Source organism: Nematolebias whitei, chromosome 14, assembly GCF_014905685.2.
Source record: "Nematolebias whitei isolate Nwh7 chromosome 14, NemWhi1, whole genome shotgun sequence".
Lineage (NCBI taxonomy): Eukaryota > Metazoa > Chordata > Actinopteri > Cyprinodontiformes > Rivulidae > Nematolebias > Nematolebias whitei.
The window spans coordinates 35,472,752-35,500,113 of record NC_056511.1 but is presented as its reverse complement, the minus strand read 5'-3'; the positions used below and the strand labels follow the sequence as shown (position 1 = coordinate 35,500,113).

Here is a 27,362-nt window from a genome sequence, read left to right as displayed (position 1 = left end):
TTTCTCCCCTTCTACCAAATAGCATATCTGTCACTTTATTGCATACAGTTTTATTTTGCTCTCGTAGCAACGTATGACATTTGAAACTCACCATGTGGCGCTGATATTCTGACTCCATTTGTCTGATATAACATGAAGCTATATAATTTTTAAGGACGCACCGATCTATTTGTCCACTTCCGATATGGATATTTGAGGTTTGGTATCAGCAGACACTGATCCGATACCGATCTGATACATTAAAACAATTATTATTATTATTATTTTTTTCCCATTAAACCTTTATTTATACAGGTTATTCTCATTGAGCCTCCAGGACTGAATTAACTTAAACCATTTGTTTTTTAAACGCAGACATAAATGTACTGAATTACAAATTTATTGACAACTTGGCACCAGTACAGCACACTTAAACCCACCAACAGCTTCACAAGCTTGGTCAAACGTAAAAACAACGTAACTTTAATTTATTCAGTCAGTGCAATTTTTCCGATATCGGTACAATACAGATACTAATGTCGGATCGGTGCATCTCTACTGATACCTGATCCAAGAATTTTTGGTACTGATGCCGATACTAATATCAAATCGGTGCATATCTAAATACTCTATCAAGAGTTGTTCTCTGTATCGCTACTGATACTAATATAGGATTGGTGCATCTCTAATAATTTCCCCATAGATTTGCACGCTCTATGCCCACCCCTCCTTGCATCCTTTGCTTATCATTGCATTATTTTTAAAATGTGATTTACTTCAAGTAATCAACAGAATTGCTGCATTTTCTGACAGATCTTGGTCTTGCAGTGTTTGTCATCTATTATTACTTTGGAACAGTAATGTGTTTTGTTGCATGGTTTCAGTTGTGTTTTAGAAAATGACACTGAATGAGTTTAGATTTTGAATCATTTACTTGTGATCCTTCCCTTCTCCAGTCCAAGCTTGTTGAGGACCCGGTGGCCGTCCTTCAGGCAGCTCATGCAGCTGCGACTAAGGTCTGATCATGGCTGTAACTCCATGCTTTGGTTCAGAATGATGCTTGTTGTGTGGTTTTTATTATTTTTCTGTGGTAATAATTAGTGAAGCAGTTTCACCTCCTAGAAGCCCCACTCTTCCTTTTAGACTCCCCTGTTGAAGTTTCCCTTTAAAGGCCTTACTCCGAGTCAGAAATCAAATGTTGATGTTTCTTTAAAATGACTAGCAGCCTTCTTTTTTCTCCAGCCTGTTTATATATTTAACAGGCAATATTCCCTGTGCTGCATGAGTTCTGTGAAAACTGAAGTGTGTAGGTACGTGGACACAAAGACATAAGTATGCAGAATGAGTCCTTATCGCTTTAGTTTTCCAGAAAGCAACAAGAAAAAAACCAAGCATTAAAAAAATACACCATCTGTGCTTGATGCTGGCATGGAGGTTTTATTTCTCTAAACAAAAGCTTTTCATTGCACTTTAAATATCTACCAGGTCAACATTTTAAAGGAAGTACAGCTAAAATCTGGTGTTTTCTATTTTTATTTTTTACATTTATCTTTGCAATTAATTGGACAATTTTGTGTGTGAAGCAAAAAAAAAAAAAAAAAATCACCCTTTTTTGATATTAACCCTCGGTGAGTTCAGCGGACACTGAGTGCTTTTAGGGTGCGTTGAAAGGTGAGTCAGAGTTATTTCATACAAGGCTGCTGGTGTAATGGACATACAATCTGGTGGTGTAATATCCAAACAAAACCAGTGATCTCAAAATGATGCATCTGTTATAAAGAGGAAAAAAAACACATACATCCGTGCAGAATTTTACCCTCCTTTTAATGTGAAGGTTCACTACAAATGGTCACTACTTCTTGGGGAATTCTCAACTTTACAGCCTGTTGGAAGTTTATATGCAGAGTATTTGAGTCAATAATGATTTTATACATTTTGACATGCTTTGAATGTGTCCATTACTTTTTCTATTCTTTCATTATTCCGATTGTTTTTGTCCTTTTTTCTTACAGGTGAAGACGGAGGAGCAGATACGAGCAGAGAAAGCCTGGTACAATACAGAAAAAGTCTGGCTTGTTCACAAGGATGGATTTTCCTTAGGTTTGTGTGACTTAAAATGCCTTTAGTTTTTATTTATTTATTTATTGTACTGTATTAATCCCCAGTGCGGACATTAATATCACCCGTTATTATGTTTTTACCTGTTTGTGTCTAAATGTTAAATATTAGATGCATTTTAATGAATCTGGCAATAAATAATCACTGGACTCACGGTCATTTAACATTTTGTGTCAGCCGTATGTAAAATGGCTGCCACAGCCAACCGACCTTAAAAAAACTAAAACGATTATAACCCAATTTCACAGATATTACCTAAAATTTGGTGTGGTAGTAGCTGAGAATGCTCCTCAACACACATTCTGAGCGCTCACCGATTACGCAAAATCTTTGTTTAAAAATTTCCATCACCTGATTGTCTGTTAGCAAAATAATTATTAAACCACAGAACTTGCGTTACAAGTTTCAGAAAATAATCTTTGTGTGTACTGCTACAACGGATACACTTTTTAGTTAAATCAAGATGGCCGCCTCAGCTAATCATCCTTTTAAAACACAAAATAAAGTTATAGCATCTCTAATTTAACTAAAGTCAAGCTATTATTTGGTTTGCTATTAGCTAAAAGTGATAATCAACACTTGCGTAAATCAAGCCCTTCACATTTGGCAAGATTTTTTTCTTTACTTTAGCGTTTACTGTTTGAGTTAACCCTAGGCCAGTCACGATAACAAATTTTGCTGGGCGATTAATTGTCTCAGAAATTAGTGCGATAAATGATAATATTGTTTGAAATTTGACAATAATTACTAATTATTGTCAAATTTAAGAAGAAATGTTTAATTTGTTTTGCGTTTAGTACCTTTTTTGACCACCGGCTAGCAGTATAAGACTGTTTGAACCAAAGGATGGATAGTGAGGGAGCGAGCAGCGTGTGTCTTTAAGAAAAATGTGAGGGAGACCCTTTGATGTGACATGGCCTGCCTCTCGTCGGTTCACAAAATGGCAGATGCTCGGTGTGGTTTGAGCTCTTTAGCATAGCATTTTTCACACGAAGCTTTTAATAAAAAATCAGTAAACAAGTTCTCAGCTTCTTTTTTCTGAGAAAAACAACTTTTTACACGAAGGCACATTTTTTTTCCCCCGAAGTCAGCCTGTTAGTTTATCTCATCGCTTAGCTTTTCAGCTTAGCTCTTTTTAACGATCCAAAAACATGATTTTGGATCGTTAAAATGGATTTTAAAGAGAAAAGAGAGAGGGAGGGGTCAGTGAAGAGCACTGGAGTTGAGCCTTTTATCATCCAGTGTCTTCAGTAAAAAGAGAAACACGAAGAAACAATAAAGCTGATAAATTAAAATGAGGTCGATAATTTTCATTTATCGTGCGATTAATTGATTTGTTGTTTATCGCGACAGGCCTAGTTAACCCCGTTTGTCTGTTAACAAAATATCTCATTAATTTGAACAGATATGAATGAAACTTTCAGAAATTAATCATCAGCTGTATCTTTATAACTGATAACTTTTGAAGACCATCCATTACAAGTTGGCCCCCACAGCTAACTGATAATAGCCAACACAAAAATGCATAAAACTCAGTCAGTTTTAAAGATATTCAGCTAAAATTTGATGCTGTAGCTGAGAATCATTCAAAACCCACACTCTGAGCATGGCAACTTGTGATACAACACAGATTGCATATAATGTTACTGTCGAGGTTTGACCAAAACAGCTACAACTTTGTCATTTCTTACAAGATGACTTTTGTCTAAGGGCAGCAGGTAATATTCATCACCTCGTAAAATGCTAGGCGTTTAATTTGCATATGTAAGGATCAAAACTTTCAATTTAGTCTCCTGCCAGTGTTGGCATTTCTCTTACTGTTTGGCATTTAATTTAGAAAATTGTCGAAGTGGGTGTTTGAAGCTCACAGCGTTTTTAGAGATGCTGATGTTAAAAGATGTCATTTCATTAATCTACTCTTGTTTACCTCAGCCCACGTATGTGTAGACTTGTTTTCAAAATGAACGCGTGTTAGCTTTATCGAAAGAGATAAAACTAACCCGTGTTATCGGGCGTGTAAGATACGATGAAGCTGTTGCACTCGGGTTAAGAGCACATGTTAAAATAAATGAATCTCTCACTTGGTGATGATGCAGCAACACTCCTGAAGACCGAGTCAGGCAGCCTGCCAGAGGGGAAGGTAAAAATCCGCCTGGAGAGTGATGGATCTTTATTGGATGTGGACGAAGATGATGCGGAGAAGGTAGTTAATCATAAAATCAACTTGAACCTCATCTATAATGGATGACACATGGGCAGCGTGTGTGACCGCCTCTGCCTTTGAACTCCAGGCAAACCCTCCGTTGTTTGACCGAGCCGAGGATTTGGCCTCGCTGCAGTATTTGAATGAGTCGAGCGTGATGCACTCCCTGCGGCAGCGCTACGGCAGTAACCTAGTGCACACCCACGCTGGGCCCAACATGGTGGTCATTAACCCCATTAGTGCCCCCTCTATGTACTCTGAGAAGGTAGGCAGCAGTCTGAACATACGACACGACTCATGTGGTTCTGCATCAACAGGAGCATCAACAGCAGTGATTGTTTGTTCCCGTTCTTGTTGTGTGAATGTTTATGAAGCATTCACACTTTTGTGATCCATTTTTCATTTTTCAGCATCTTTTTCATTCAACAGTTTTTGTGCTATTTCAACAAATCATAAATCAAAACGTTCAGCTCTTTCAGGACAATCTTGCTATGACTTTTGGTATTGGTGCAATTTTAGCTTTTTGAAATATTTAGCCTTTTCTGCCCATTTTTCCTCGTAAGAAATGAATTGAGCTCATTTTACATCCTTCAGATCTTTAGATATGTTTATAACCTTTTACTGCTCCTTTCACATTTTGTTCTTGTTCAGCTGCTTTCAGCTACCTTGTGCAAATTCATTTTTTTTCAGCTGCTTTCAGCTGTTTTTTCAGCTGTTTTGTGCTCCTTTCAGATTTCTTCTGCTCTCAACATTTTTGTGCGTCTTCTAACTTCTTTGTGCTAATTTCAGCTCCTTTCAGCTTATTTCTGCAAGTTTCAGCTTTTTCTACTATTTCATATACTGCAGCTGTTTATTCTAATTAATTTTTGTAGCTAATGCCACATTTTTTGCACTCATTTCAACTTTTTTCAGCCTAATTCAGCAACAATTATGCTCTCTCAACTTCCTTCTTGTAATTTCAGCTTCTTTCTGTTTTTCTTAGCTACTTTTCAGCTGTTTATTTGCTAATTTCAACCTTTTCAGATAATTTCCACTTTTTTATGCTCATTTCTGCTTCTTTCAACCTAATTGGTCAAACATTTCTTTCTGCTTTCTTCTGCTAATTTAATTTTTTTCCCCTGTCTTTTCAGCTAGCTTTTAGCATTTTTTAGCTAATTTCTGCCGATTTCAGAGAAATTCAAGTTTTTACATGTTAATTTCTGCTACTTGCAGCAAAATTAACTTATTTCTGCTAATTTGTGCTTGTTGAGCTCCTTTCAGCTTTTTTCTGCTAGGTTCAGCTTTTATTGCTATTTCAGCTACTTTTAGCTGTTTTGAGCTAAATTTAGCCTTTTCGGCTAATTACACATTTCTGAGCTATTTTCAGCTCCTTCCACTTCCTTCTGGTAGTTTAAACTTCTTTGTCTTTTCAGCTTTTGAAAATTTGAGCTTTTTTAAAATGTTTTTTAGCTAATTTACTAATTTATTTGCTCATTTCTTATTTTTTACCAAATTGATCAAATATGTGTTCTTTCTTCAGCTAACTTAGGCTTGCTCTTCCATTTCAGCTACATTTCAGCATGTTTTTGGGTAATTTCAGCTGTTTTTCAGCAAGTTCTTCAGCAATAAGCATTCACACTGTATTTTTGCAGGAAATGCGATTTCTCTAGTTTACACTATTTTTGTTTCCATTTTCAGGTGATGCAAATGTTCAAGGGCTGCAGGAAAGATGACACTGCCCCCCACATTTACAGCATGGCTCAGGCCGCCTACAGGAACCTCCTGACCACTCGCCAGGATCAGTCCATCGTCTTGCTTGGCAAGAGCGGAAGCGGGAAAACCACAAACTGTCAACACATCGTCCAGTATCTAGTTACTGTTGCAGGAAGTGCCAATAAAACGTTATCTAGTAAGTTGGGAAGGATGTACTCCAAATTAAAAGAAATTCAGAATATCTTCCAATTATTAATTACGGAGTTTTTGAAATCCTAAGCACAACTTTTGTACTTTTTTTTTTGGGTCTCTCGCAGCTGAAAAATGGCAAGCAGTCTATTCAGTTTTGGAGGCTTTTGGAAACGCCTCCACTTGTTTGAACGGGAACGCAAGTCGCTTCTCCCATGTGGTGTCCTTGGAGTTTGATCAGGCAGGATTGGTGACGTCAGCTTCTATCCAGGTACAGATCCACAAGGTCGTATAGTCGAGGGGGGAAAAGCTGGTGCAAAAAACTAAATCCACCTTTGCAGCTTCCTTATGATTTAAGTGGGAAAGTAGCAGCCAGAGTTACATGATTATATATAACTGCAGCGTCTGATGTGACCATGAGGTGCCAACAATCAAAAGCAACAGGAAAGAAGGAATGCAAAGCACTTTCAGAGTTTTAAACTGAAATCTCCTTATGATGAATGGAGCTAAAGCCATTTTGGCCTAACCTTGTTGATTCAACAATATTCAGTCAGGTCATCTGAATGGTTTCTGTTTTTGTGCTGATACGTTTCGTCCTTCATCCAAAGGACTTCCTCAATCTGAGAAGCCACCAAACAAAACGGATTCCCTCAACCAATATACTCCATAGAATATGGAAATTCAAAACTGTTTTTTCCCCCCACTATGGAGTATGTTGTTTGTGGGAATCAGTTTTGTTTGATGGCTTCTCAGATTGAGAAAGTCCTTAGGATGAAGGACGAAACGTCTCAGCGCAAAAAGAAACTGTCCAGATGACCTGACTGAACATTGTTGGATTTTATACCTGGATTATTGAGCATGAACTTGGGTGTAACCTTGTTATGCACAATCCATTCATCCATTTTCTGCAACAAGTGGGAAACTAAGACATCCCTTTCCTCATCTGCTCTGTTTGCACTTTAGAATGACCTCACAGGTAATGTCATGTTTTTCTCAGTAACTGTAGAACTGAATGAGTAATAGACAATTTTGTGTTGACTGAGGTCAATTATCTGTAGAGGCCATCTTGACATGGAGTAACTCCAAAAGCTGTAACAGGCAGACGGAGCTCACTGCAATAGTTAACAGCAGCGTTTGAAAATAACCCAAAACAAATGTTCTGCCATCAGTTAGCGCTCAGCATGTACTTTGGGAATAACGCTCTGCTACGTCTGCACCAAATTTTAGCTAATAATCTGTAAAACTGGCTAAACTGTAGCTGTTCTTAGGTTTGCGGTATCATCTTTGGTGGCAGCCTATGATTGTTTCAAACAGAAAAATCTAGAAAAAAACAAAACATTTAATAATGCACAATAACAGAAAAATTCAGATTAATTTGGAAAACATCATCAGAAAAAATAGCATTTTAGAATATGTAAAAAAGTGGAATCCATTGAGAACAACTCTTTCCTTGTGTTTTGTTTCATGTTTGTGTTTTGCACCTCAGGGTCAACATCTCTATCTTTATATGTTCCTTTTGAACATTGTCACAAAAGATTTTCGCTCTAGTCCAAGTTTTTATTTTTTCATCACTAAACCTAACAGAATACTTATTCTTTATTATATTATTATTCTGCTTCACAGACGATGCTCCTGGAGAAAATGAGGGTGACAAGAAGACCAGAGGGAGAGTCTGCTTTTAATGTCTTTTACTACCTGATGGCTGGAGTAGATAGCTCTCTCAGGTCAGTGCTGATACTCTCGGGCTAATTAATCTAACAATACAGCTCTGCTCTGCACTCGATTCATTACACAGCTATATGTCGGTGATAAATCTCTGCTGCCGGCCACTGTGTCAGCTGTCATGTCGTCTGTCTCGTTTCCTCATCAGGACCGATCTGCACCTCAACCACTTTGCAGACAACAATGCATTTGGACTCACGCCACAGGTAAGAGGCAGGAGATCGGACAACCAAAACGAGACGCTTGTTGTGAAGCTGTAGTCATTTTATGTGACTCCGGCAGGCGGATGATAAGCAGCGGGCCTCCCAGCAGTTCTCCAAGCTGCAAGCAGCCATGAAGGTTCTGGGGGTCAGCGCTGATGAGCAGAGGGCCCTCTGGCACGTCCTTGGAGCCATCTATCACCTTGGAGCTGCAGGAGCTACCAAGTGTAAGGCGTTTGAACTCTGTGATGGATTTCCACTCTGCAGCTGCCTCAGTTATTAGCAGCGTTGATGTTTTTTAACGACAGGATGCATACCTGTAGAAAGCACTGCGGGTTTGTTACACTTGCACACAACTAAAACGTTTGTTTTTTAGCAGCGGTGTTTGTGCATTGACAGATGTTGAGCCTGCATTATAAAAGCATTACTTGTGTGATGCAAGACAGAAGTAACAGGGTTAACTGAATTATGTATCTGCACTTGTAAGAAGCTGTTGAACGGTGCACATCTCAGTAAGCTGAACTGCACTGATCTGCAGCACTGGGGGGAAAAATCAGGTCGTTCAGAAAAAGCTATGCTTTATTACTGATTAAACTTGGAGGGAATCATTAAACCCTTCTTCTCTCTGACTTTTCCTGCTTTTAATTTGAAACTGATGTTGAAATAATGCATTCATTTCCCCACTACTTCTCTCTAATGTATCATTCCTCACTCAGTAAGTGAACTGGTTTAACTAAATGTGCTTTTTGCAAGAATAACTGAAACTACCGAGCAACTCGTTTAATTGTGAAGAATCACTGTTCCAGCTTAAAAACGCAATCATTTCCTGTCATGAAGATGTATTACTGTAATATTTGGAGCAGCTGTCCTTTTAAATGTAAGGATTAGTTTCTGTCCTAAGCTGCATATGTATTTGAAAAGTGTTATCAGTCCTTTGTGTCAGCAAATACTGTTTTTTTTTAAAAGAGATCCGTTTAATTTGTTCTGTTATAAACATGTTTAATTTTTACCAGAATAGTTTTATTTACTTGATTTATTTAAATCCTCATTACTAAAAGTTTTTCTGGGACAACAAAGAAAATATACGGCAGGTTTGTCCAAAGTGTGGCCCGTGGGCCATTTGCGGCCCTTGGAGTGATTTTGTGCGGCCCTCGACTGCAATTAAAGAATAGTAAAATTTTGACCCACAGGCTTAAGAGGTTGTTGCAGATGTAGACCTTCTTTAGATTTAATGGCGATACGTTTTACATTTTTAGATTTAACAGATTAAAATAATCTTCTCAAAATGAGCGATATTAAGAACAAGACAAACATTAAGCTATAAGCAATCACTTTATCTACAACAAACCTTCACTGACTTGCTACAAAGTAGAATTTTGGATAATAATTCATAAAACTTGGATAAATATAACAAGTGTTTTCAAAGAAAATAATTTCAGTTGATTTAATAATCGATTTTTGAGAAATTGGACATTTTTAACAGAATATAAAGCGATATCATCGACATATAAGTTGATCAGTTTTATTAGTGTCCCTTCAAAACGTCTATAAATCTGTTTTAGCGTCTGCCAGCAGGACAGTTTTTCAGAACTTTGATGACCCTGTTGGGCCATCTCCCAAACAATCCAATAAATTTAATTCTTAAAATATAAAAAGGTTGATGTATGAGGTTCTTAATGTTCTGGATCTACAAGAATTTAAACTAAACTTTTAACCTTTCCCCAAAATCTTCTTCAAGTTGTTGAGAGTTTAAAAATGAGGGGGTGTATCACACTTTTTAATTTGTTTTCTTTTCTTAAATTCACATTTTTCTGGCCTGCGAGGCCTTTCATTTCGACGATCTGGTCCACCTATCAAAACATTTGGACACCCCTGGTCTAAAAGGACTTGATCTCACAAAGCACTTTTTTTTTTTACCCCTTTTATTTTTCAGTGCAGGTTTATAAACAAAATACACATTGCACACACACAATCTACAGGGAGTACACGGTAATTGTTTACTATGGTGTTGCATTTTGTACTTCACTCCTATCTCCCAGTCTGCACAGTTGTTCATGCAGAATAGCTTGCCAGATTATTGTCATCAGATCCCCTCCAGCTGGCTATTGATCTTTCTGATGGCAGTCTAATATCATTAGGGGAGGATTTCATAACATTCCAAGCACTTGATCTTAACGGGGGAAACGAACACTAACAAGTGTTCTTGCAGCCTGAAAATGAGCATTTGACATTTAAAATTTGGATAGTGATTCCTCAGAACTTGTTTCCAGGGATCACACTTTGATTTATCCCTCTAAGTATTTTAAGTTTAATCAAAGTAGTACTTTACACTATATACTTATAGTGTACTAATACTTTTTTTTGGTCCAAGCTTAGTTTTTGTGCCCTTATCACATGCAGCATTTATTAATCTACAAATGTGTAATCTCACTGTTTAACACAAGAGGGCAGCAGTGGTCTCTAATCTTCCAGAACTAATTAAAGACCCCTCCTGGAATAAATCTCCTTCTCTCAGTGTAATAATACTTGAAACTCTTTTTTTTTTTTTTTTTTTTTTTAAAGCTAACTACATGAGTCTGGACTCTTTTTTTAAGTGCATATTATATAGAAATATTTTATCTTTTAAGAGCTTTTTACTCTATATTCGTTTGACTCTGCAGTAGAAAGTCATATTGGCTCGTCCATTTTTCTCTTTTTGATGTTTAAAATAATCACTGTTTTGCATATCAGACGAGGCGAAGATTTAAAAGTCTTTGCTTGTATTTTGCACCGTCCTGCTTCTCGTTATGAGACTCGTGCAAGGTTTCCATTGCGCTGATAAATCCAAATCCAAACCCCAAATTTCTCTCGAGTTATAATCCACTCTAAATTGGTTTCTTCTAAAACCTCTTTAAGTTGGTTCTTCTGTTTGTTTAAATTATTTTTACACCATTAAAAACCTTTTTTCCCCTTAATTTAAATAAACTGTGTCCTTTTACCAATTTTGCTTTGCTTTTGTTTTCTTTTTTACGCTCCTATAGATGCATTTACATTTTTATTTTCTAATTACTGTTGATATTTTTATGATTATTCTTTCATTGCATTAGCTATGCGCTTGCTGGTTGACTTGAGACGTAACCCTGCCCCATCAGAGGCAGGATGGTCACAGTGTGCATGGACTTTTGTTGGCAGAGCGTCTAATGGAGGTTTTAATGTGCGTGTCTCAGCTGGCAGGAAACAATTTGCACGTCACGAGTGGGCCCAGAAGGCAGCTTACCTGCTGGGCTGCACCCTGGAGGAGCTTTCCTCTTCCATCTTCAAGCATCAAGCCAAGGGCACCCTGCCCAGAGCCGGCGCCAGCCGCCAGGTTGCTGAAGAAAATGGCACAGCAGATGCAGGTACTCAACAGAACACATTTCACCAATGTACGCTTTCTTTTTCGTTCTTCGGTGCCCCACACCTCAGCGCCACTCTTTTTCTTTTTGTCATTCTCACTCTGCCACCCCCCTCCCCCCACACACACGTCTGCTCATCACCTGAGGGAAATTGCATGGCTGGGAGAAAGTAAAGCTTATCTTAGTAATGAATACTACACCTTTTACAAAGGCTATTGACAGATGAGTGCTCACACTATGTTGGGACGAGCAATTTTGGATCCCCTCCTCATTCATTGTCCTTGAAATCATAATTGCCTCACATTGATTTTTCACACGCGCAGCTCCTCTGACTTCCATCAGGACTGCCACAGATGTTGAAGGGCACGAGGATACAGTTAAAAGTCTATCACAGCAGGGACGGACAGAAATAACCTCAGTCTCACCTTCTCTGTATCTCCACTTGCACATGAACCCACTGTCCGATATGTGTGTGCATGCCTGAAACCCCCCCCCCCCCCCGCCTCCAAACGTAAACTCTCCGCTCTCTGTGATGGTAGAAAGAATTAAGTGAGCTTAACAGGTGGCCGTTGCCGCTGGGCACAGACATGAGTTAGCACAGTTAGATCTGACTGGTTCCAAAGCACCTGAGTCCTAAATGTCAATGCTTCACAAAGACCATTTCAAATCCAGCTTGGATACTGTTGCCTCTGGGCACATACTGATGCTGATGGACTTCCTTTTAGAAGCAAATGTTGGGAGCATTTTAGTTAAACATTAATATATTTCTTCTGATTTATGAAACTAGTCCTTTTTTATTTGGCGTTTAAGCAATTGTAAACTGGAAATTACTTTTTCTCTCCCATCTACCAGGATCCAAAGCTACAGCCATGGAGTGTTTGGAGGCCACGGCATCCAGTCTCTACTCTGAACTCTTTAACATTGTGGTGATTTTGATAAACAGGTAAGTATCAACATTAGATTGATATTATTATGCTTTCAGCTGCTGAAATGCACAATTGTAGATGGATTTTTTTTTTTTACCTTATGATTTGTTGGCCTTCAATAGCAATGATGATAGTTTAGAGTTAAATAGGCTACTTCCATTGTAGACTAATGGAAATGATTAGCGTTGAACAAACAAAAGACTATAATTAAAGAAATATTCCAGATTTTTTGGTTCTGTGGTAATGTTATGAGCAGTCAATACCTGTTAACTCTTCGAATAAACTCCATTTGGAGAAATATAATTGAATTCTGATTTTATTGATGAGCTAACAGCCATTATGGGCTAATATTAATGTATACTGTGGCCATCTAAAACCAGATTTACTATCTGCAAATTTAAAAACATTCCTTCAAACACTACAAAGCTTTGATAACTTAAAAAATAGTGAGGTGTTGACTTCTATTTTGGTGTGTGGCTACATGTAGGCATAAGAAAGGTTCCTTTGGAAAATTTGGTTGCCACGTCAAAATCCAAAATAGACACTGCCATCTATGTGTGTGTGTGTGTAAACCGACAACCCCATTATTTGAGGAAACTATTCTTTTCTAGTTTTTATTTTACTTAAAAGTATAGTTTCCTCAAATGATTGGGGTGGCCCATGGGGTGGCTGAAGACTAATCTATGGTAGCCGAAGGCCACCATTAGCCCCCTCTTGGCTCCACCATTGTGCATGGTGGTAGAAAAAATTGCTTCCTCCACTTGCCAGGATCACTCTGCGCTGCCTTCTCCACAGTGTAGCTCCTACCCATTTGAATTACTTGTACCAAAAACATTTAGGTTTACTTACATTCCCTGTTAAATTCCAGTCTGGAAAAACATTTTTCATCAAAACTCCCAACATTCGCTATTCAAATCCCTCAGTGACGGGGACATGGACGTACCACTTATTTACAGAATCTTCTAATTATTTGTTACTGTAAATAGTGACGGCAGCATCTAGCTGTAGCACTTCTGGCAGGAATTTACAGTGATCCCTCGCTACTTTGCAGTTTGTTTATCGTGGACTCGCTCTATCGTGGTTTTTCAAAATAAGATTGGACAAGACACACAATTGGCTGATTGATGGATGAGCCGCACTATCGGCATGGCATTTTTATTTAAAATAAACTATTTTAAATTATTTAGCACCTCCTGCACCTCTGTGCAGCCCACACTGCAGGATAAACTTCCTGCTGCAGCTGATCAACTGTTCTCTGTGCAGAACGGAGAAGTGGGCGTGGCCAATAAAGCTTGCAGGTGGCCGACAGCAGCCAGAGAGAGGGAACTCATGACATTTTGTGCTCTTTTAGAGCATTTAGAGTTTAGAAACATTGTTTAGAATATTGCAAGAATGTGGGAAGAGTTTAAAATGCCCTAAAATAAACTACTATTTACTACTTGTATTACTATTCCTACTTTGTGTTTTTTCACTTATCGTGGGGCTTCAGGGTACGGATCCCCTGCGATAAACGAGGGACTACTGTAATATTGCTGGAATAGTTGGACTAACCAAGTAAAATAAGTGACAGTTGTGTGAAGTTTACAACCAAAAAAAAAAGCATTTGCATAAATTGTAATCATTATTTTGAGATTGGAATTCTTTTAAGATAGCAGCCCGTCTTGAACTAGTGGCTAGGTGATCAATTTGAACGCTATTACTCCAAAGTAAAGTCATTTAAAGAGCTATCTACAAGTAAGATAATTGTTCATAACTTTTCCACAGAACTCCACTTCAAAAGGTCTGACCTATTCCTTTAAGACTGAAGCTCTGTGTTAAATTAAATCACTAAAAGGTGTCTGACATTGTCATGCCATCCTTAACATGGGTACGTGCATGTTTTATTCCCTGTGTGCTTAAGGGCCTTGAAGTCCAACCAGCACTCCCTGTGCTCTCTGCTTATTGTGGACACGCCAGGCTTTCAAAACCCAAGGCTGGCGAAGCGCGAGAGCGGCACAACCTTTGAAGACCTCTGCCACAACTACACTCAAGAGCGTTTGCAGAGCCTCTTTTACCAGCGCACCTTTGTTCAGGAGTTGGAACGATACAAAGAGGTAGAGACATGTGAAGGAGAATGCGCTCTGCATATATGCATCCTCCCTTTCTCCTTGTTTCTGCCTTCCTCCCACCTCTCTCTCACTCCCTTTGTCTGCCGCTTTCTCTCAGATATATCAACTCCAATAGTGCATGTGTTCACACATCAGATGCGCTACCCATCCCACCTGTCACAAGCTGTGACAAGCCAAAGCAGTTCATGTGTTAGACCTTCTCATTAGTGATGCCAGTCTTCACCTCTTCTGCTGAGATCAAAGTGAAGTCACTCACAGCTGCCTTTCAGCGACACGCCCAGCTGCACAGGCGCGGCGTTGCTCCCTGATGAAAGAACTATTCTTCTTCTGTCCTCCTCTGAGCTCGTTCTAGCAGAACCGGACCGTAATAACTGGGCACAGTCATCCTGGAGGATTTATTAAAGGGCAAATACCAAAGATTTCTTTCTTAACTCATAAATAAATCAATCCATTTCAGCTGACTCAAATCATATCGTAGAAATACTTCTTAGTTGATGACGGAGTGAATCCTTGTAACAATATTTCAAATATCGCCAACGAGGATCTTGGGATTTCCCACCTGTTTTGCCACCCACGTCTTTTTCCTGAGAGAGTATGAATTTCAACAAAATGAAGTTTAGCATAAATGTGTGGGGTGTAAGTCTCTCCTGTCGCTGCAGCTTGAACATATACAAAGGTGTGAACCTGTCATGGTAAAACTGGGTCAAACTCATTTACAGCCGCACTCGACGTTAACAATAACAGTGACAGGCAGGTCAGATTGTCAAGTGCGACATAATCGTGTGTGTTTTGATCTCGATCCTAATGTTGTTGAGTGCTGGAGAACTTTCCGCGTTTCACCCGTACAGTGAACTCGTACACTGGCATGTGCTAAACACATTATTAACAATATCATTTGTTTCTAATTTGGCTTGTTAGTTGACATGTGCTTGTTTTGGTTTTGTGAGAGTTACTTATTTATTTTTCCTCCGCCGTGGACATGATTTCATCTGAAACGTTTTCAATATGTCCAAGATGATTTTGTAAATTATTAACCCTCTTTGCACATTTCACATTTGACCAAAACATTTTTATCAAGATTTTAAATTAACTGGTGACTGCTCATTCAATTCAATTCAGTTTATACAACGTCAAGTCACAACAGAAGTCATCTCGTGGCCCTGAACAGAAACATTCATACATAAAAAAACAAGTTAATAACATTATTTATCTGAGGAGCAGACTGCTTTGAGTTTCCATCGCAGAACTCTCATCTTGAGCAAGTATGAAGGCAGCAATGGAAAGGAAAATCTCCCTCGTGAGGAAGAAACCTTTAGCAGAACCAGACTCAGGACAAGTGGCCATCTGCTTCGACCGGCTGGGTTTGGTAGGAACAGGAAGGAGGAACAGATACACAATGGCATGTCAAGAATCACATGTTAACATAGAAATAGTATCAAATGAAAACTATTCAATTTTAACAATTCATTTTAAGAAATTAGGTCAATTTGTCCTCCAGTAGTCTAGGCCTATAGCAGCATAACAAGCAAACCCTAACTATAGGATTTATCAAAAAGGAAAGTTTTAAAACTGGACAATGTGTCAGCCTCACAGACAGAAACTGGAAGTTGGTTCCACAAGAGAGGAGCCTGATAACTGAAAGATCTTCCTCCCATTCTGCTTGTAGAAACTCTAGGAACCGCAAGTAAACCTGCAGTCTAATAGCAAAGTGCTCTGTTAGGAAAACATGGGACAATAAGATCTGTAATATACTGTAAGATGGATCTAGGCTGTTGAGAGATTTGTAGGTTAGAAGTAAGATTTTGAATTCAATTCTGGATTTGACAGGGAGCCAATGGAGAGAAGCTAAAACTGGAGAGATATGATCTCTCCCACTAACTCCAGTTAAGACTCTGTCAGCAGCATTTTGGATCAACTGAAGACGTTTTAAGGAAGTATTTGGACACTCGGATAATAAACCATTACAATAGTCCAGTCTAGATGTGAAAAATGCATGAACCAGTTTTTCTGCATCATTTTTAGATAAGATGTTTCTCATTTTAGTGATTTACGCAGGTGGAAGAAGGTGGTTCTAGTAATGTTTTTAATGTGGGTAATAAAAGACATGTCCTGATCAAAAATAACACCAAGGTTTTTAACATTAGAGCTGGAGGACAGATTAATGCCATCTAAGGAGGGAGAAAGACTGAAAAATTTCCTTATATGCTCAGGTCCAAACAGCAAAAACATGTACTGAATTAGAATTATATTGAAATAATAAAATACATAGTTTTTTTGATTAATTGATCAACAGTATGCTTTTTATACCCTCATTTATAGAAAGCTTGAAAAAGCACATTAAAGATTGATAAAATGTACATTTTAACCTTTATTTTTTTTTTATGTAGAGATGCACAGATCACAGTATTGGAGGCAAATTCTGATTTCAAATTTTTTCAAATTTATAAACCGCTGATTCAGATTTAGCCAAATTTACATTTTCTTTACAAACTATAATTAAAACCATACAGTAGAGGAAAACAAAGTAATTTTTATTTAAAATGTATATTTTTTGTTCAGATTTTTAGTTGAAGTGCAACAATAAAAGAATATTCACAAGAATGCATTAAGATGCTGAATTTTCTCTGTTATGGAAAATTGAAAAATAGTCTTCTCATGGTTATTGGACAGAGATGCAAATAAAGACTAAAAATAATTACACATTATCAGTTTTGTAATCCAAATTATGGCTGTTTAACATTTTTATTTCAATTTAATATTTTTTTAGGTTTTGCACACCTCAGAACGTAAAATTGCACCACATAACAGAACAATACTTTATTATGCATTGCTTTCATTTAAAATTAATTACAGCAGTGCTTAACAGGATGAAAAATAAACAAAACAAACAAGCTAATTTACTGTTACGTGCTAAATCAGCCATTTATTTTATTGTAACTACCATACATATGTGCTTTGCAATTCACAGCTTGATAATCACAACAATTAAATTATCGAACCTTTACATTTTTCAACATGCTTTTAAATTATAGACCTCACACAAGAAGGCTGGTCTTATTTAATTTACGTCATCACCTGTTTAAGTGGTAGCTGGTCTGTGAAAAGAAAACCTCATTACTGAGTAGTAAAATGAGCTGAAGAGAGACCTCTATAGAGAATCATTTCTTTTTTATAGCCTCTTATGTCTCTTATTTTACAGAAAACTTATTTTGGCTTTTCCCTCTTCAGGGGTTTCCACAGCAAATCATCCTCCTCCATCTCACTCTGTCCTCTGCATCCTCTGTCCTCACTCCATGTCCTCTCTAACTGCATCCATATATCTCTTTGTCTTTAAACTGGCAGCTGCATTTATAACATTCTTCTACCAATATACCCACTGTCCCTCCTCTGGACATGTCCAAACCATCTCGGTTTGGTCTCTCTAACTTTATTTCCCACCTTACAGAAAACACAAATGTTTAACTTTGACCTGTGTTCATTCAATAAAAACATCTAGCTGCTATTGCTAGTGTGAATTAGTGCTAAGATATGGTACGTTGAGGCACCAGGTAAAACCTCTTGGCGATCGTGGGTTAAGGAACTGATTTTTCATTTTATTTTTTAGTTTTATCAGGTTTATCAGTTACATCAGTTGATCTCCAGTCGTCAGCTAAAAGTTGATCGATTCCAAATTGATTCATTCATCCCATCAGAGAGACGAGCTCTGCAGAGAGGGGTGAAGGCTGCACAGAAGTCTGTAGGAGTCAGCCTCCCCACCATCACAGACATCTACACCTCCAGATGCAGGAAGAGGAACACCTGCATCATGAAGGACCCCACTCACCCAGCACACACACTTTTTGCCCTGCTCCCCTCAGGCAGGAGGTTGAGGAGCATGAAGTGTAGAACCATTAGACTGAGGAACAGCTTCTACCCTGAGACTGTTAGACTCATGAATCTCTAACCAGGATAATCATTGTAATAACATGTTAATTGGTGATATGTCACTTTATCTGGCCTGTTGATTTCTTGCCTCTGAGCTGTTATATTCATAACCATCTGCTCACTACAGACTCATGTTCAGGCTGCTGTTTAATACACCGTATTATATTGCATATTAGTGTTTAGCATAAATCATAGATCCTTGTATACTGTTTCATTTGTATCCTTTATATTTCTGATATTTTTGGATGTAACTGGGACCTTGAATACACAATTTTGTTCCACCCATGTACATGTGATGCGGATGACAATAAAGAACCTGGAATTTTGATTAAAAATTCAAAACCTCCAAATTTTTGGTACACTCCTCACTGTGAACAAAGAAATTATGCGGTTTTTATACACCTCCCTTTTTTTTTTTTTTTTTCTAATGGCCTCATCAACATTCTTGTAACCAAGTTCGTGTAGATAGTCTGATAGAGTTCCTGAATGGCTGCATGCAAACATGGCAGTGTTGGAGTGGTCAGAAAAGGCATCCCTGCAAACTTCTTTTTGTTACGTTGGTAGTTTACAGACAAAACCTGTACAACCAGAATAATATCATGATGGTGTAGAATTTTTAACGCCTTCCTGGCTAAATGTATGCATATTTGCTCAGAGGAAAGTTTGAACACTGAACTTTAAAGGTCAGACTTGTAAATGACACACTGCATGAGATATTATGAGATCTTCCCAGATGTGTAAATATATGTAAAGAATGACTATCTGCTACTATCACACCACATTTAGATCAGTATTTTCAAATATGATTAAGCTAAAGTAGCCATAGCTAAGCTTCCTTAGCAGTGGTGGTCATTTTGAATAAGGTTGACACACAGACGAGCAAAAATATAAAAGCTTTGTATATTTTGCAGCTCAAGTATCATTACATGGTGATAATGACTCAAACTGCTTGTGTGTGTTCCTGCAGGAGAACATCGATCTTGCCATAGATGAGTCTGAGTCCAGCTCTTCTCTGTCACTTTCAGTTGTCGACCAATCTTCAAGCCAAGCTCTGGTAAGTTCAATGTTTAGTCGTTTTCTTCAGCACATCTCTGATTTGAGCAACCACTTATATTTTCATGCATAATTAAGTGATCTTGCTTATGAATGATTTTCAAACCACAATTTGTATACTTAATATTCATTGGATACTCTTTATATATATTTAGGAATCACTCTTAATTCTGTATAGTTTTGGCAGAGGCAAGAAACAGAGGATAGGAGCGAGAAAAGAAAGGTTAAGGAATTGACTTGAAGAAAGAAAATCAATGTTTGGCCTTTGCCGCCTGTGATCTGCACCATGGAAACAGAAATGGCAGAGTTTAAAGAATCATAGATCACGTTGCTATAACTCCAGTGTGTTTAGTTTGAATGCGTTGCTTTTTAAAGGCTTTCTGCTCTGATAGGAACACCATGAGGGAGGGAAGGCAGGGAGCTGCAGTACATCACAAAAAAGGAGAGAAATAAAGGCTACTTTAAAGTCTGCTTTGAAGATATGTTACTTAGAGTGAAAAGACATTTTGATCAAAGATTTTTCTAACCCACAGATAAAATATTTCCCTGTCATACAGTTGCTCAGATGTCTGTTATCACTGCTGCAATGTTCAATTCATCCCAGCCTCATAGTTGTCACATGTCTCCTTCAAACTGATACACTGTGTACGCATTTGCAATCACTCTAGTGTGCACAGCTGATAAGGATGTCTCCAGTGTAACTTCCTGATAGCTAATAAAACAGTTTTATAATTTTTGTTGCATTAGTTCCTTAGTCAGGCGTTCCTGTAGCTATGCTAATGGACTGGACCTATCTTATAGTGCAGAGTCCTTTGGTCTGAAAAACCTCAAACAACAGTAGCTTATTTTGAAATTAGCTTTAATTAAATGTAAACATGACCAAAACATGTTATAATAAAATAGTGGGTGTCTTTTAAGATGAGAATATGTTAAATTTTGAATGTGGGTGGCTCAGTTGGTAGAGCTGTTGCCTCTCAGCGAGAAGGTCGCCGAATTGAATTCCAGCGGGGGCCTTTCTGGGTGGAGTTTGTATGTTCTCTCCGTGCATGTGTGGGTTTCCTCCCACACACCCAAAACATGCATGTTAGGCTGATTAGTAACTTTAAATTGTCCCTAGCTGTGAGTGAGAGGGAATGGTTGTCTCGCTTGTCTTTATGTGTCCCTGTAATGGACTGGAGACCTGTCCAGGGTGTCCTCCGCCTCTCGCATAGTGACTGCTGGATATGGGAAGCAGTGACCCAGAAAGGAAGAAACGAGTAAAGACAATGAATGAATGGAAATTCTAAATCTAAAAAGAAGAATGCTAATATTGATGCACAAGGCAGAGTAAAGCTGCGTGCACTTTCATAGGACCTGAGAAGAAAACGTTGAAAACCAAAGAAATCAATCTATCATGGTAAAAGGATACAGTATTTTCCGCCGTACAAGTCAATCCACCGTATAAGTCGCATCAGTCCAAAAATGTCTAATAAAGTGGAAAAAAACGTAAATAAGTCACTTCGCCATTTAAGTCGCATCTATTATGCATCACCTCTGACGCGTCGCGTTTTTTATGCATCACCGCTGACCACCCAGAAATGTGTGCCAAAAATTGATTGGCTGCCAAAATGGTGGCTGCGGGAGCACACACGGGAGGACTTTAACAAGAATTTAACAAGATTAATACTTAAAAACAATTATTTGTTTGCTAGACATTATAGCGAAGGTGTGTCTCGGTTTAAATTTTCATTAATAAATGCACGGGCAGCACAGTGGCACAACTGGTAGAGCTGCTGCCTCTCAGCGAGCAGGTCCTTGGCTCAAACCCCGGTCCAGGGGCCTTCTGGGTGGAGTTTGCATGTTCTCTCCGTGCATGCGTGGGTTTTCTCCGGGTACTCTGGTTTCCTCCCACAGACCAAAAATATGCATGTTAGGCTGATTGGTAACTCTAAATTGTCCCTAGGTGTGAGTGAGAGAGTGAATGGTTGTTTGTCTCGTTTGTCTCTATGTGGCCCTGTGATGGTCTTGCGACCCGTCCAGGGTGTACCCCGCCTCTCGCACAGTGATTGCTGGACATGGGCACCAGCGACCCCAGTGACCCAAAATGGAATAAGTGGGTCAAGATAATGGATGGATGGATGGATAATAAATGCACTTTAATGGTCAAATCAGATTCATTTCACCTGGGCGGCGTGGCCAAATGGATCTGATTTGATGTTTGCTCCAGGAGTTTCGGAGCGAGACGAAGGTGGCCTCTTTGGCAAGCCATGTATCTCATTAATAGCCACTTCTACTTATTAATGAGACACTTGGCTTGCCATAAGGCTCAAGAGCCCTCTAGTGGCTGCAAATGTTAATGTTTCTTTTTTTTCATGTCAGAATGAATGCAATTGTCAGATTTCAGCCAAAATTTGGGTTATAAATATGAGGAAAATAACGTATATTAGTTGTTTCGGTGTATAAGTCGCAGGATTTGCAAATTTATGCAAAAAGGTGCGACTTATACGCCAGAAAATATGGTAGTTCAGATCTTCTGAAGTGTTTTTTTAATTATGATACCTGTTGTAGATAACTCTTTAAATTACCTCACTTTGTAATCATTAATTTTAATTCTGATTGGACTGATGAGCTACTCTGAGAGAAGCACCGATCAAAGTGGATTTAACAGCAGAACTTGCAAACATCATTTTATAAATCTCCTCTGTCCCAGCAAAAATAATATGATATTCCTGCTGGAAATGCCCTAGGTTGCACAAGAAGTGCTACAGCTAGCTGCCAGAATGATAAGTAAACAATTTTGTAATTCGAAATGAACAGTCACATGGATGGCTATGACAGTTTTAAGATTGAAGTTACTCTGACAAGCTATCAGATTTAAAATATTTCTCCAGCTTGAGGCAGTACAAAAAGCTATCTGCAGCAGGTAAGCTATTTATTATTTCCACGGAATCACGCTTCATAACTTTTGAACTACAGTAGTCCCTCGCTACTGTGCAGTTCGTTTTTCGCGGACTCGCTATATCGTGGTTTTTCAAAATAAGATTGGACATGATGCACAATTGGCTGATTGATGGATGAGCCACACAATCGGCATGGGATTTTTATTTAAAATAACATTTTAAATTATTTAGCACCTGTTGTTTCTTTGTGCAGCCCACACTGCAGGATAAACTTCCTCCTGCAGCTGTTCAGCTGATCTCCGCTCTGCTGCAGAGAAGGGGCGTGGCCAAGAGGGCTGGCACATGGCATAGAGCAGAAATCATGACATTCTGCGCTCTTTTAGAGCGTTTAGAGTTTAGAAACATTGTGTGTGTATATATATATATATATATATATATATATATATATATATATATATATGAATTCTAAAATAAACTACTTGTACTACTTGTGCTAGTAGTACAAATAGTACTACTACTATTCCTACTTTGCAGTTTTTCACTTATCGCAGGGCTTCAGGGTACGGATCCCTCGCGATAAACGAGGGACTACTGTATTCCATTAATCCACAGTAAAAGGCTGGAGCAGGTTTTATTTCCTTCTTTCTGTTGATAATAATTATATTGGTAATTGTATTATTTTTTATCCTCTCTGTACTAATGAACTTCTCTTTGTTGCGATTTTTAATATAAGGCAAAGCTGAATGGATGAGGCTATTATTGCAGCAGCTGCTGAAGGATGCAGAGACCATGAATGGTTTTTGAAACTTTAATTTTCAGTGCTGATAATAGTATCTGGCCTCTCAGCACTGGCTCACAAAAGAAAAACAGTGAAGTACTTTTACTTACATTTAAAAAGCATGACTTTGGAGGTCAGCAACTAGTTTTTCCAGAGTAATATATATCCTTTATGTACTCAGGATATAAATAAATAATAAAAGCTTAAACATATTTGTGGTTCATCTATGTATTCCCATTAAAAGGCTAAAACTAGGTAAATATCTCTGGGTCAAGGTGATTTATTACTCTTGTAATGAAAGGAGTTTTTGGTGTGTTGTTGGTGGAGAGAGGACATCATATAAAAAGTAAAAAACAAACACTTCATGTTCATTGTGGCCCATTTATAGCAATCCTGAGCTTATGTGCACATTAAATGTATATTTTTCTGACAGGTGCGTGCAGTTCGAACAGAAGAGGCACGAGGCTTGTTGTGGCTGATGGAGGAGGAGGCACTGCAGCCGGGGGGATCAGTGGAAACGCTGCTGGGACGACTCTTTAGCTACTATGGACCGGCTGAGGGCGAGAGTAAAGGTGAGGGCTGAAACACATTTACAGTACACTCATAAATAATTCAGCTAGTTTATATTTAAAACAGCTCAAATTGTTTTCTAACTATTCTTTAAAAGCAAGCAAATAAACAAAGTCATTGTCTGAATCATGCAGTTAGACAAAGACCGCATTAGAAGTAACATTATAATGACGATGCACTATGGATTTTCTTAACATCTAAATTACTTGTAACATAAAGAACAAATTAAAAAAATTGAAGCTTTTAAAATATTATTTTACAGAAATATACCTGAATCGTTTTATTTAAATTTTGTTCCTGTAAATCAGTTTTTGCATTATTAATCATATATTTTTGTTATTCTGCGCTCGACGAAGGCAGGATTATGGTACAGTATATTCTCTGTATGTCTGTACATAAACTTCCTCTTGTCCCACCTATAACTTCTGGTCTGCGCAGGATAATTGAACACAACCCTAAACATATGCATCATCACTAGACAGAGTGTCATATACACTTCCATCACCCCAACTCCAAGGACAAGGTCACAAATCAAGGTCAAATGTTATCCAAGCTCTTTGATTTTCACGGCCATTGCTATAGATTGCTGTATAATATTTTGTCGATGGGCGTATTATGCGTTGTATATACTATTCTTGTTGAACAACTGAACCTGCACGAGACTGATTCAGTTTTATTTAAGATTTGATAAAAAGGATCTAAATAATTCACACTAAAACATTAATAAACAGTCCAGTGTGATCCATAAATGACATCCACTTTAAGATAAGTTAAATCAGGTATTTGCCTGTTATAATTAATGCGCAACATGTTGACAAGTTAAAAGATTATTGAACTATATAATTCAATATTTCTATTTGACAACAATTTTTGCTCTAACTAGTACTTTGATTGCATTTGATGAATAGTGTGAGGATCAAAAACATGGGGAAAAAGTAGAATCTTGATACTACCGGCTATTTATCGATTGATGCTGCATTCTAATATATCTGTATTTACACAATGACCATTTCCAACAACAGTACGTAGGTTTTTGCTGGACTTTGACAGATGGCACATTCCAGCGTAATCACAAACTGATTAATATGTTTCTGATGACCTCTTAATGCAGACTGTTAAACCATCTTCAGAACTTCTTGTTTAATCTAACAAGGTTGAGTCAAATCCTCTGAACGGATTCTTCTTTGTTGAAACGTTTCGTCTTTCATCCAAATGACCTTCAGTCTGAAGAAGGCCCTGATGGATGCCATCAGGGCATTAACAATCAGTGGTTAGACTAATGGTCCTCCTTTTTACATGTGAACAGCTAGTTCTGGATGTCACCAGCAAACTGGTTAATCCACTATGGGAAGGTTTTGGATTAAAGACGAAACGTTTCATCAAAGGGGAATCCGTCCAGAGGACCTGATTTAACCTTGTTAGATTTGTGAGCATGCATCAGGACACGTTCCTCTTTACTTCTGTCTTGTTAAAAAAAACAATAATCTCAGGAGACTAACTTTGACTCTTCTGTTCGCGTCAGGTCACACATTTCTTTTGAGGAGCGAGAAGGAAAACCACTTCCTGCTGGGCCACAGTCATGGGACTGACTGGGTGGAGTACAATGCTCATGGGTGGCTGAACTACGCCAAGCAGAATCCTGCATCTGCCAATGCTGTGAGCCTCCTGCAGGAATCCCAGAAGTAAGTGTTCCTCTTGAGCCACCCAATGGGAAGTAGAAGAAATTAAACTTCACTTTAGTAGCTAATTACTGTGCACCATGCTGAACCACTGTGTCCTGCAGGAAGATCATCAGCTCATTGTTCATGAGCAGACCAGGTGGATCTACTGTGTTCGATTCCATCGCTGGCTTTGAAGCTGCTTCCAACATGACTCTGCGAAGGGCTTCTAGCATCAGGAAGACCTTTATCACAGGGGTAGCTGCAATCAAGAAGAAGTCGTTGTGCATCCAGATAAAGCTTCAAGTGGTGAGGAACTAAAGGGACAAAAACAGCCAAACTTGGATAGAAAAAAGTTTGTCCAATTTTAACTTGCGTAGTACGAGGTGTATAACGGGGTAGAGTAATCCACACATGTAACCTTGTTCAGGGTTTGTTTTGGAATCTACTTTAAGACCTTAGGGCATTCACAAATTGCATAATGCAGTCTTAAAGAAAAAAGTGTTGAGATGAAGGCCAGTTGTTGAGCTGCAGCCAGAGAAAATGATGTATAACCTGTTTTTATAGAGAGGCTTTGCAGCTGCTCGTGCTTCCAACCCTTCAAACCCCATAAGGGATCTTTATTTTTAGAGTTTATTTAAAAATGTACACATTTTTCAGCATGTGAAAAATGAAAACCGGGAGTCAAGCACTACATTGAAATTCACATTAAGCATATACAGATCACACTAACACAAAGTGTGACAATAAATACTGATCTACTGCATTTTGCAGGATTATTATGTAGTTGCTGAGTTCCTAAATGCTTCCTAACACCATCAGAAATAAAAAGTCAATTCTAATACATCCGTGCCTGATGTGTAATATTTTAACTGATCATGTTTGAAAAACCACATTGCCATTTTTGTTTTCTTTAAAAAAATAGTTTAAGCCACTGGTTATATTGAACTTAATTTAAATACACCACTGGAAGAAAATGCATTAATTTCATCCAGAGCTCCTAACCCTGCTTTTCCCTCTCCAGGATGCCCTTCTTGACATGTTGCGGAGGTCTAAGATTCACTTTGTTCACTGCGTATTGCCTAAGGCAGATGCTCTGAGGGCTCTTAGTGGATCTCTGTTCAAAGGTGGGGAATCTGAGGCTCAGGGGGACCTCGGAGATCCTGGCTTAATGCAGCTAGATGTAGCCTTGCTTCGTGCTCAGATACGTGGCTCCAAGCTGCTTGATGCTCTACGGATCTACAGGCAAGGTGAAGTATCTGCTTAAGTCACACACTTACAGGTACAACAATGTAATCTTCATGGGATTGTGACTGTGAATGGAGGGGGAAATAAAAAGCTCTCTGGTTTAGTTTTCCTGTCAGGAGGTCCCTTAATGTGACAGAAATCCACAAACATTTACAGAACGTGTAATGTTCTCTACTGCTGACTTCCTGCAGGTTACCCTGATCACATGGTGTTTTCGGAGTTTCGACGGCGCTTTGATGTGCTGGCCCCGCACCTCACCAAGAAGCACGGGAGGAATTACATTGTGAAGGATGAGAGGAGAGTAAGTCAGTCAGCGAGGTGGCGGGAGGGGGTGGAGGAGGGTGAAATGTACGGCTGCACCGGTGGCCAAGAGCGGCGAAGATTGATGTTGTGCAGAGACAACTTCATTACATCTGCCCCTGATTTGTCAGCAGCCAGTGGACAGAGAAATAGACATTCATCAGAGCTATAGTAATGACCTAATCAACTTAACCTCATCGCCATCATGCTCGTGAAAGAATGAGAGATTAGAAATGTGGCTCAGGATGTGTTTTACTGCAGTCACAGCTAGAAAATTTGAAATTATGCAATTATGAACTTACGCAATCTGGGCGATGACAAGCAGCGGATGACTTTTTATTTACTTTGGTTCCTTTTTGTTTAGTGCATTTCTTGTAAATTCCCTATTTATAGGTTTTAACTATGAATGAGGGTGTTCTGCTGCACAGGCCTTAGTTAAAG

At 38.5% G+C, this 27,362-nt stretch overlaps 1 protein-coding gene across 1 annotated transcript in view; it reads left to right on the top strand.

The window, feature by feature from the left end:
* Nucleotides 1–27,362, top strand: part of LOC119420643 (unconventional myosin-XVIIIa) — a 145,701-nt gene that overhangs the window by 26,013 nt on the left and 92,326 nt on the right. The window contains exons 3-19 of the mRNA XM_037688062.1: nucleotides 1,992–2,079; nucleotides 4,194–4,300; nucleotides 4,389–4,565; nucleotides 5,978–6,188; nucleotides 6,310–6,452; nucleotides 7,805–7,905; nucleotides 8,052–8,109; nucleotides 8,186–8,330; nucleotides 11,310–11,480; nucleotides 12,330–12,420; nucleotides 14,304–14,496; nucleotides 19,403–19,489; nucleotides 23,579–23,717; nucleotides 25,238–25,397; nucleotides 25,499–25,682; nucleotides 26,398–26,623; nucleotides 26,813–26,922. Of these exons, the coding sequence (XP_037543990.1) occupies nucleotides 1,992–2,079; nucleotides 4,194–4,300; nucleotides 4,389–4,565; nucleotides 5,978–6,188; nucleotides 6,310–6,452; nucleotides 7,805–7,905; nucleotides 8,052–8,109; nucleotides 8,186–8,330; nucleotides 11,310–11,480; nucleotides 12,330–12,420; nucleotides 14,304–14,496; nucleotides 19,403–19,489; nucleotides 23,579–23,717; nucleotides 25,238–25,397; nucleotides 25,499–25,682; nucleotides 26,398–26,623; nucleotides 26,813–26,922 (2,391 nt within the window). The remainder of the gene's footprint in view (nucleotides 1–1,991; nucleotides 2,080–4,193; nucleotides 4,301–4,388; nucleotides 4,566–5,977; nucleotides 6,189–6,309; nucleotides 6,453–7,804; nucleotides 7,906–8,051; nucleotides 8,110–8,185; nucleotides 8,331–11,309; nucleotides 11,481–12,329; nucleotides 12,421–14,303; nucleotides 14,497–19,402; nucleotides 19,490–23,578; nucleotides 23,718–25,237; nucleotides 25,398–25,498; nucleotides 25,683–26,397; nucleotides 26,624–26,812; nucleotides 26,923–27,362) is intronic.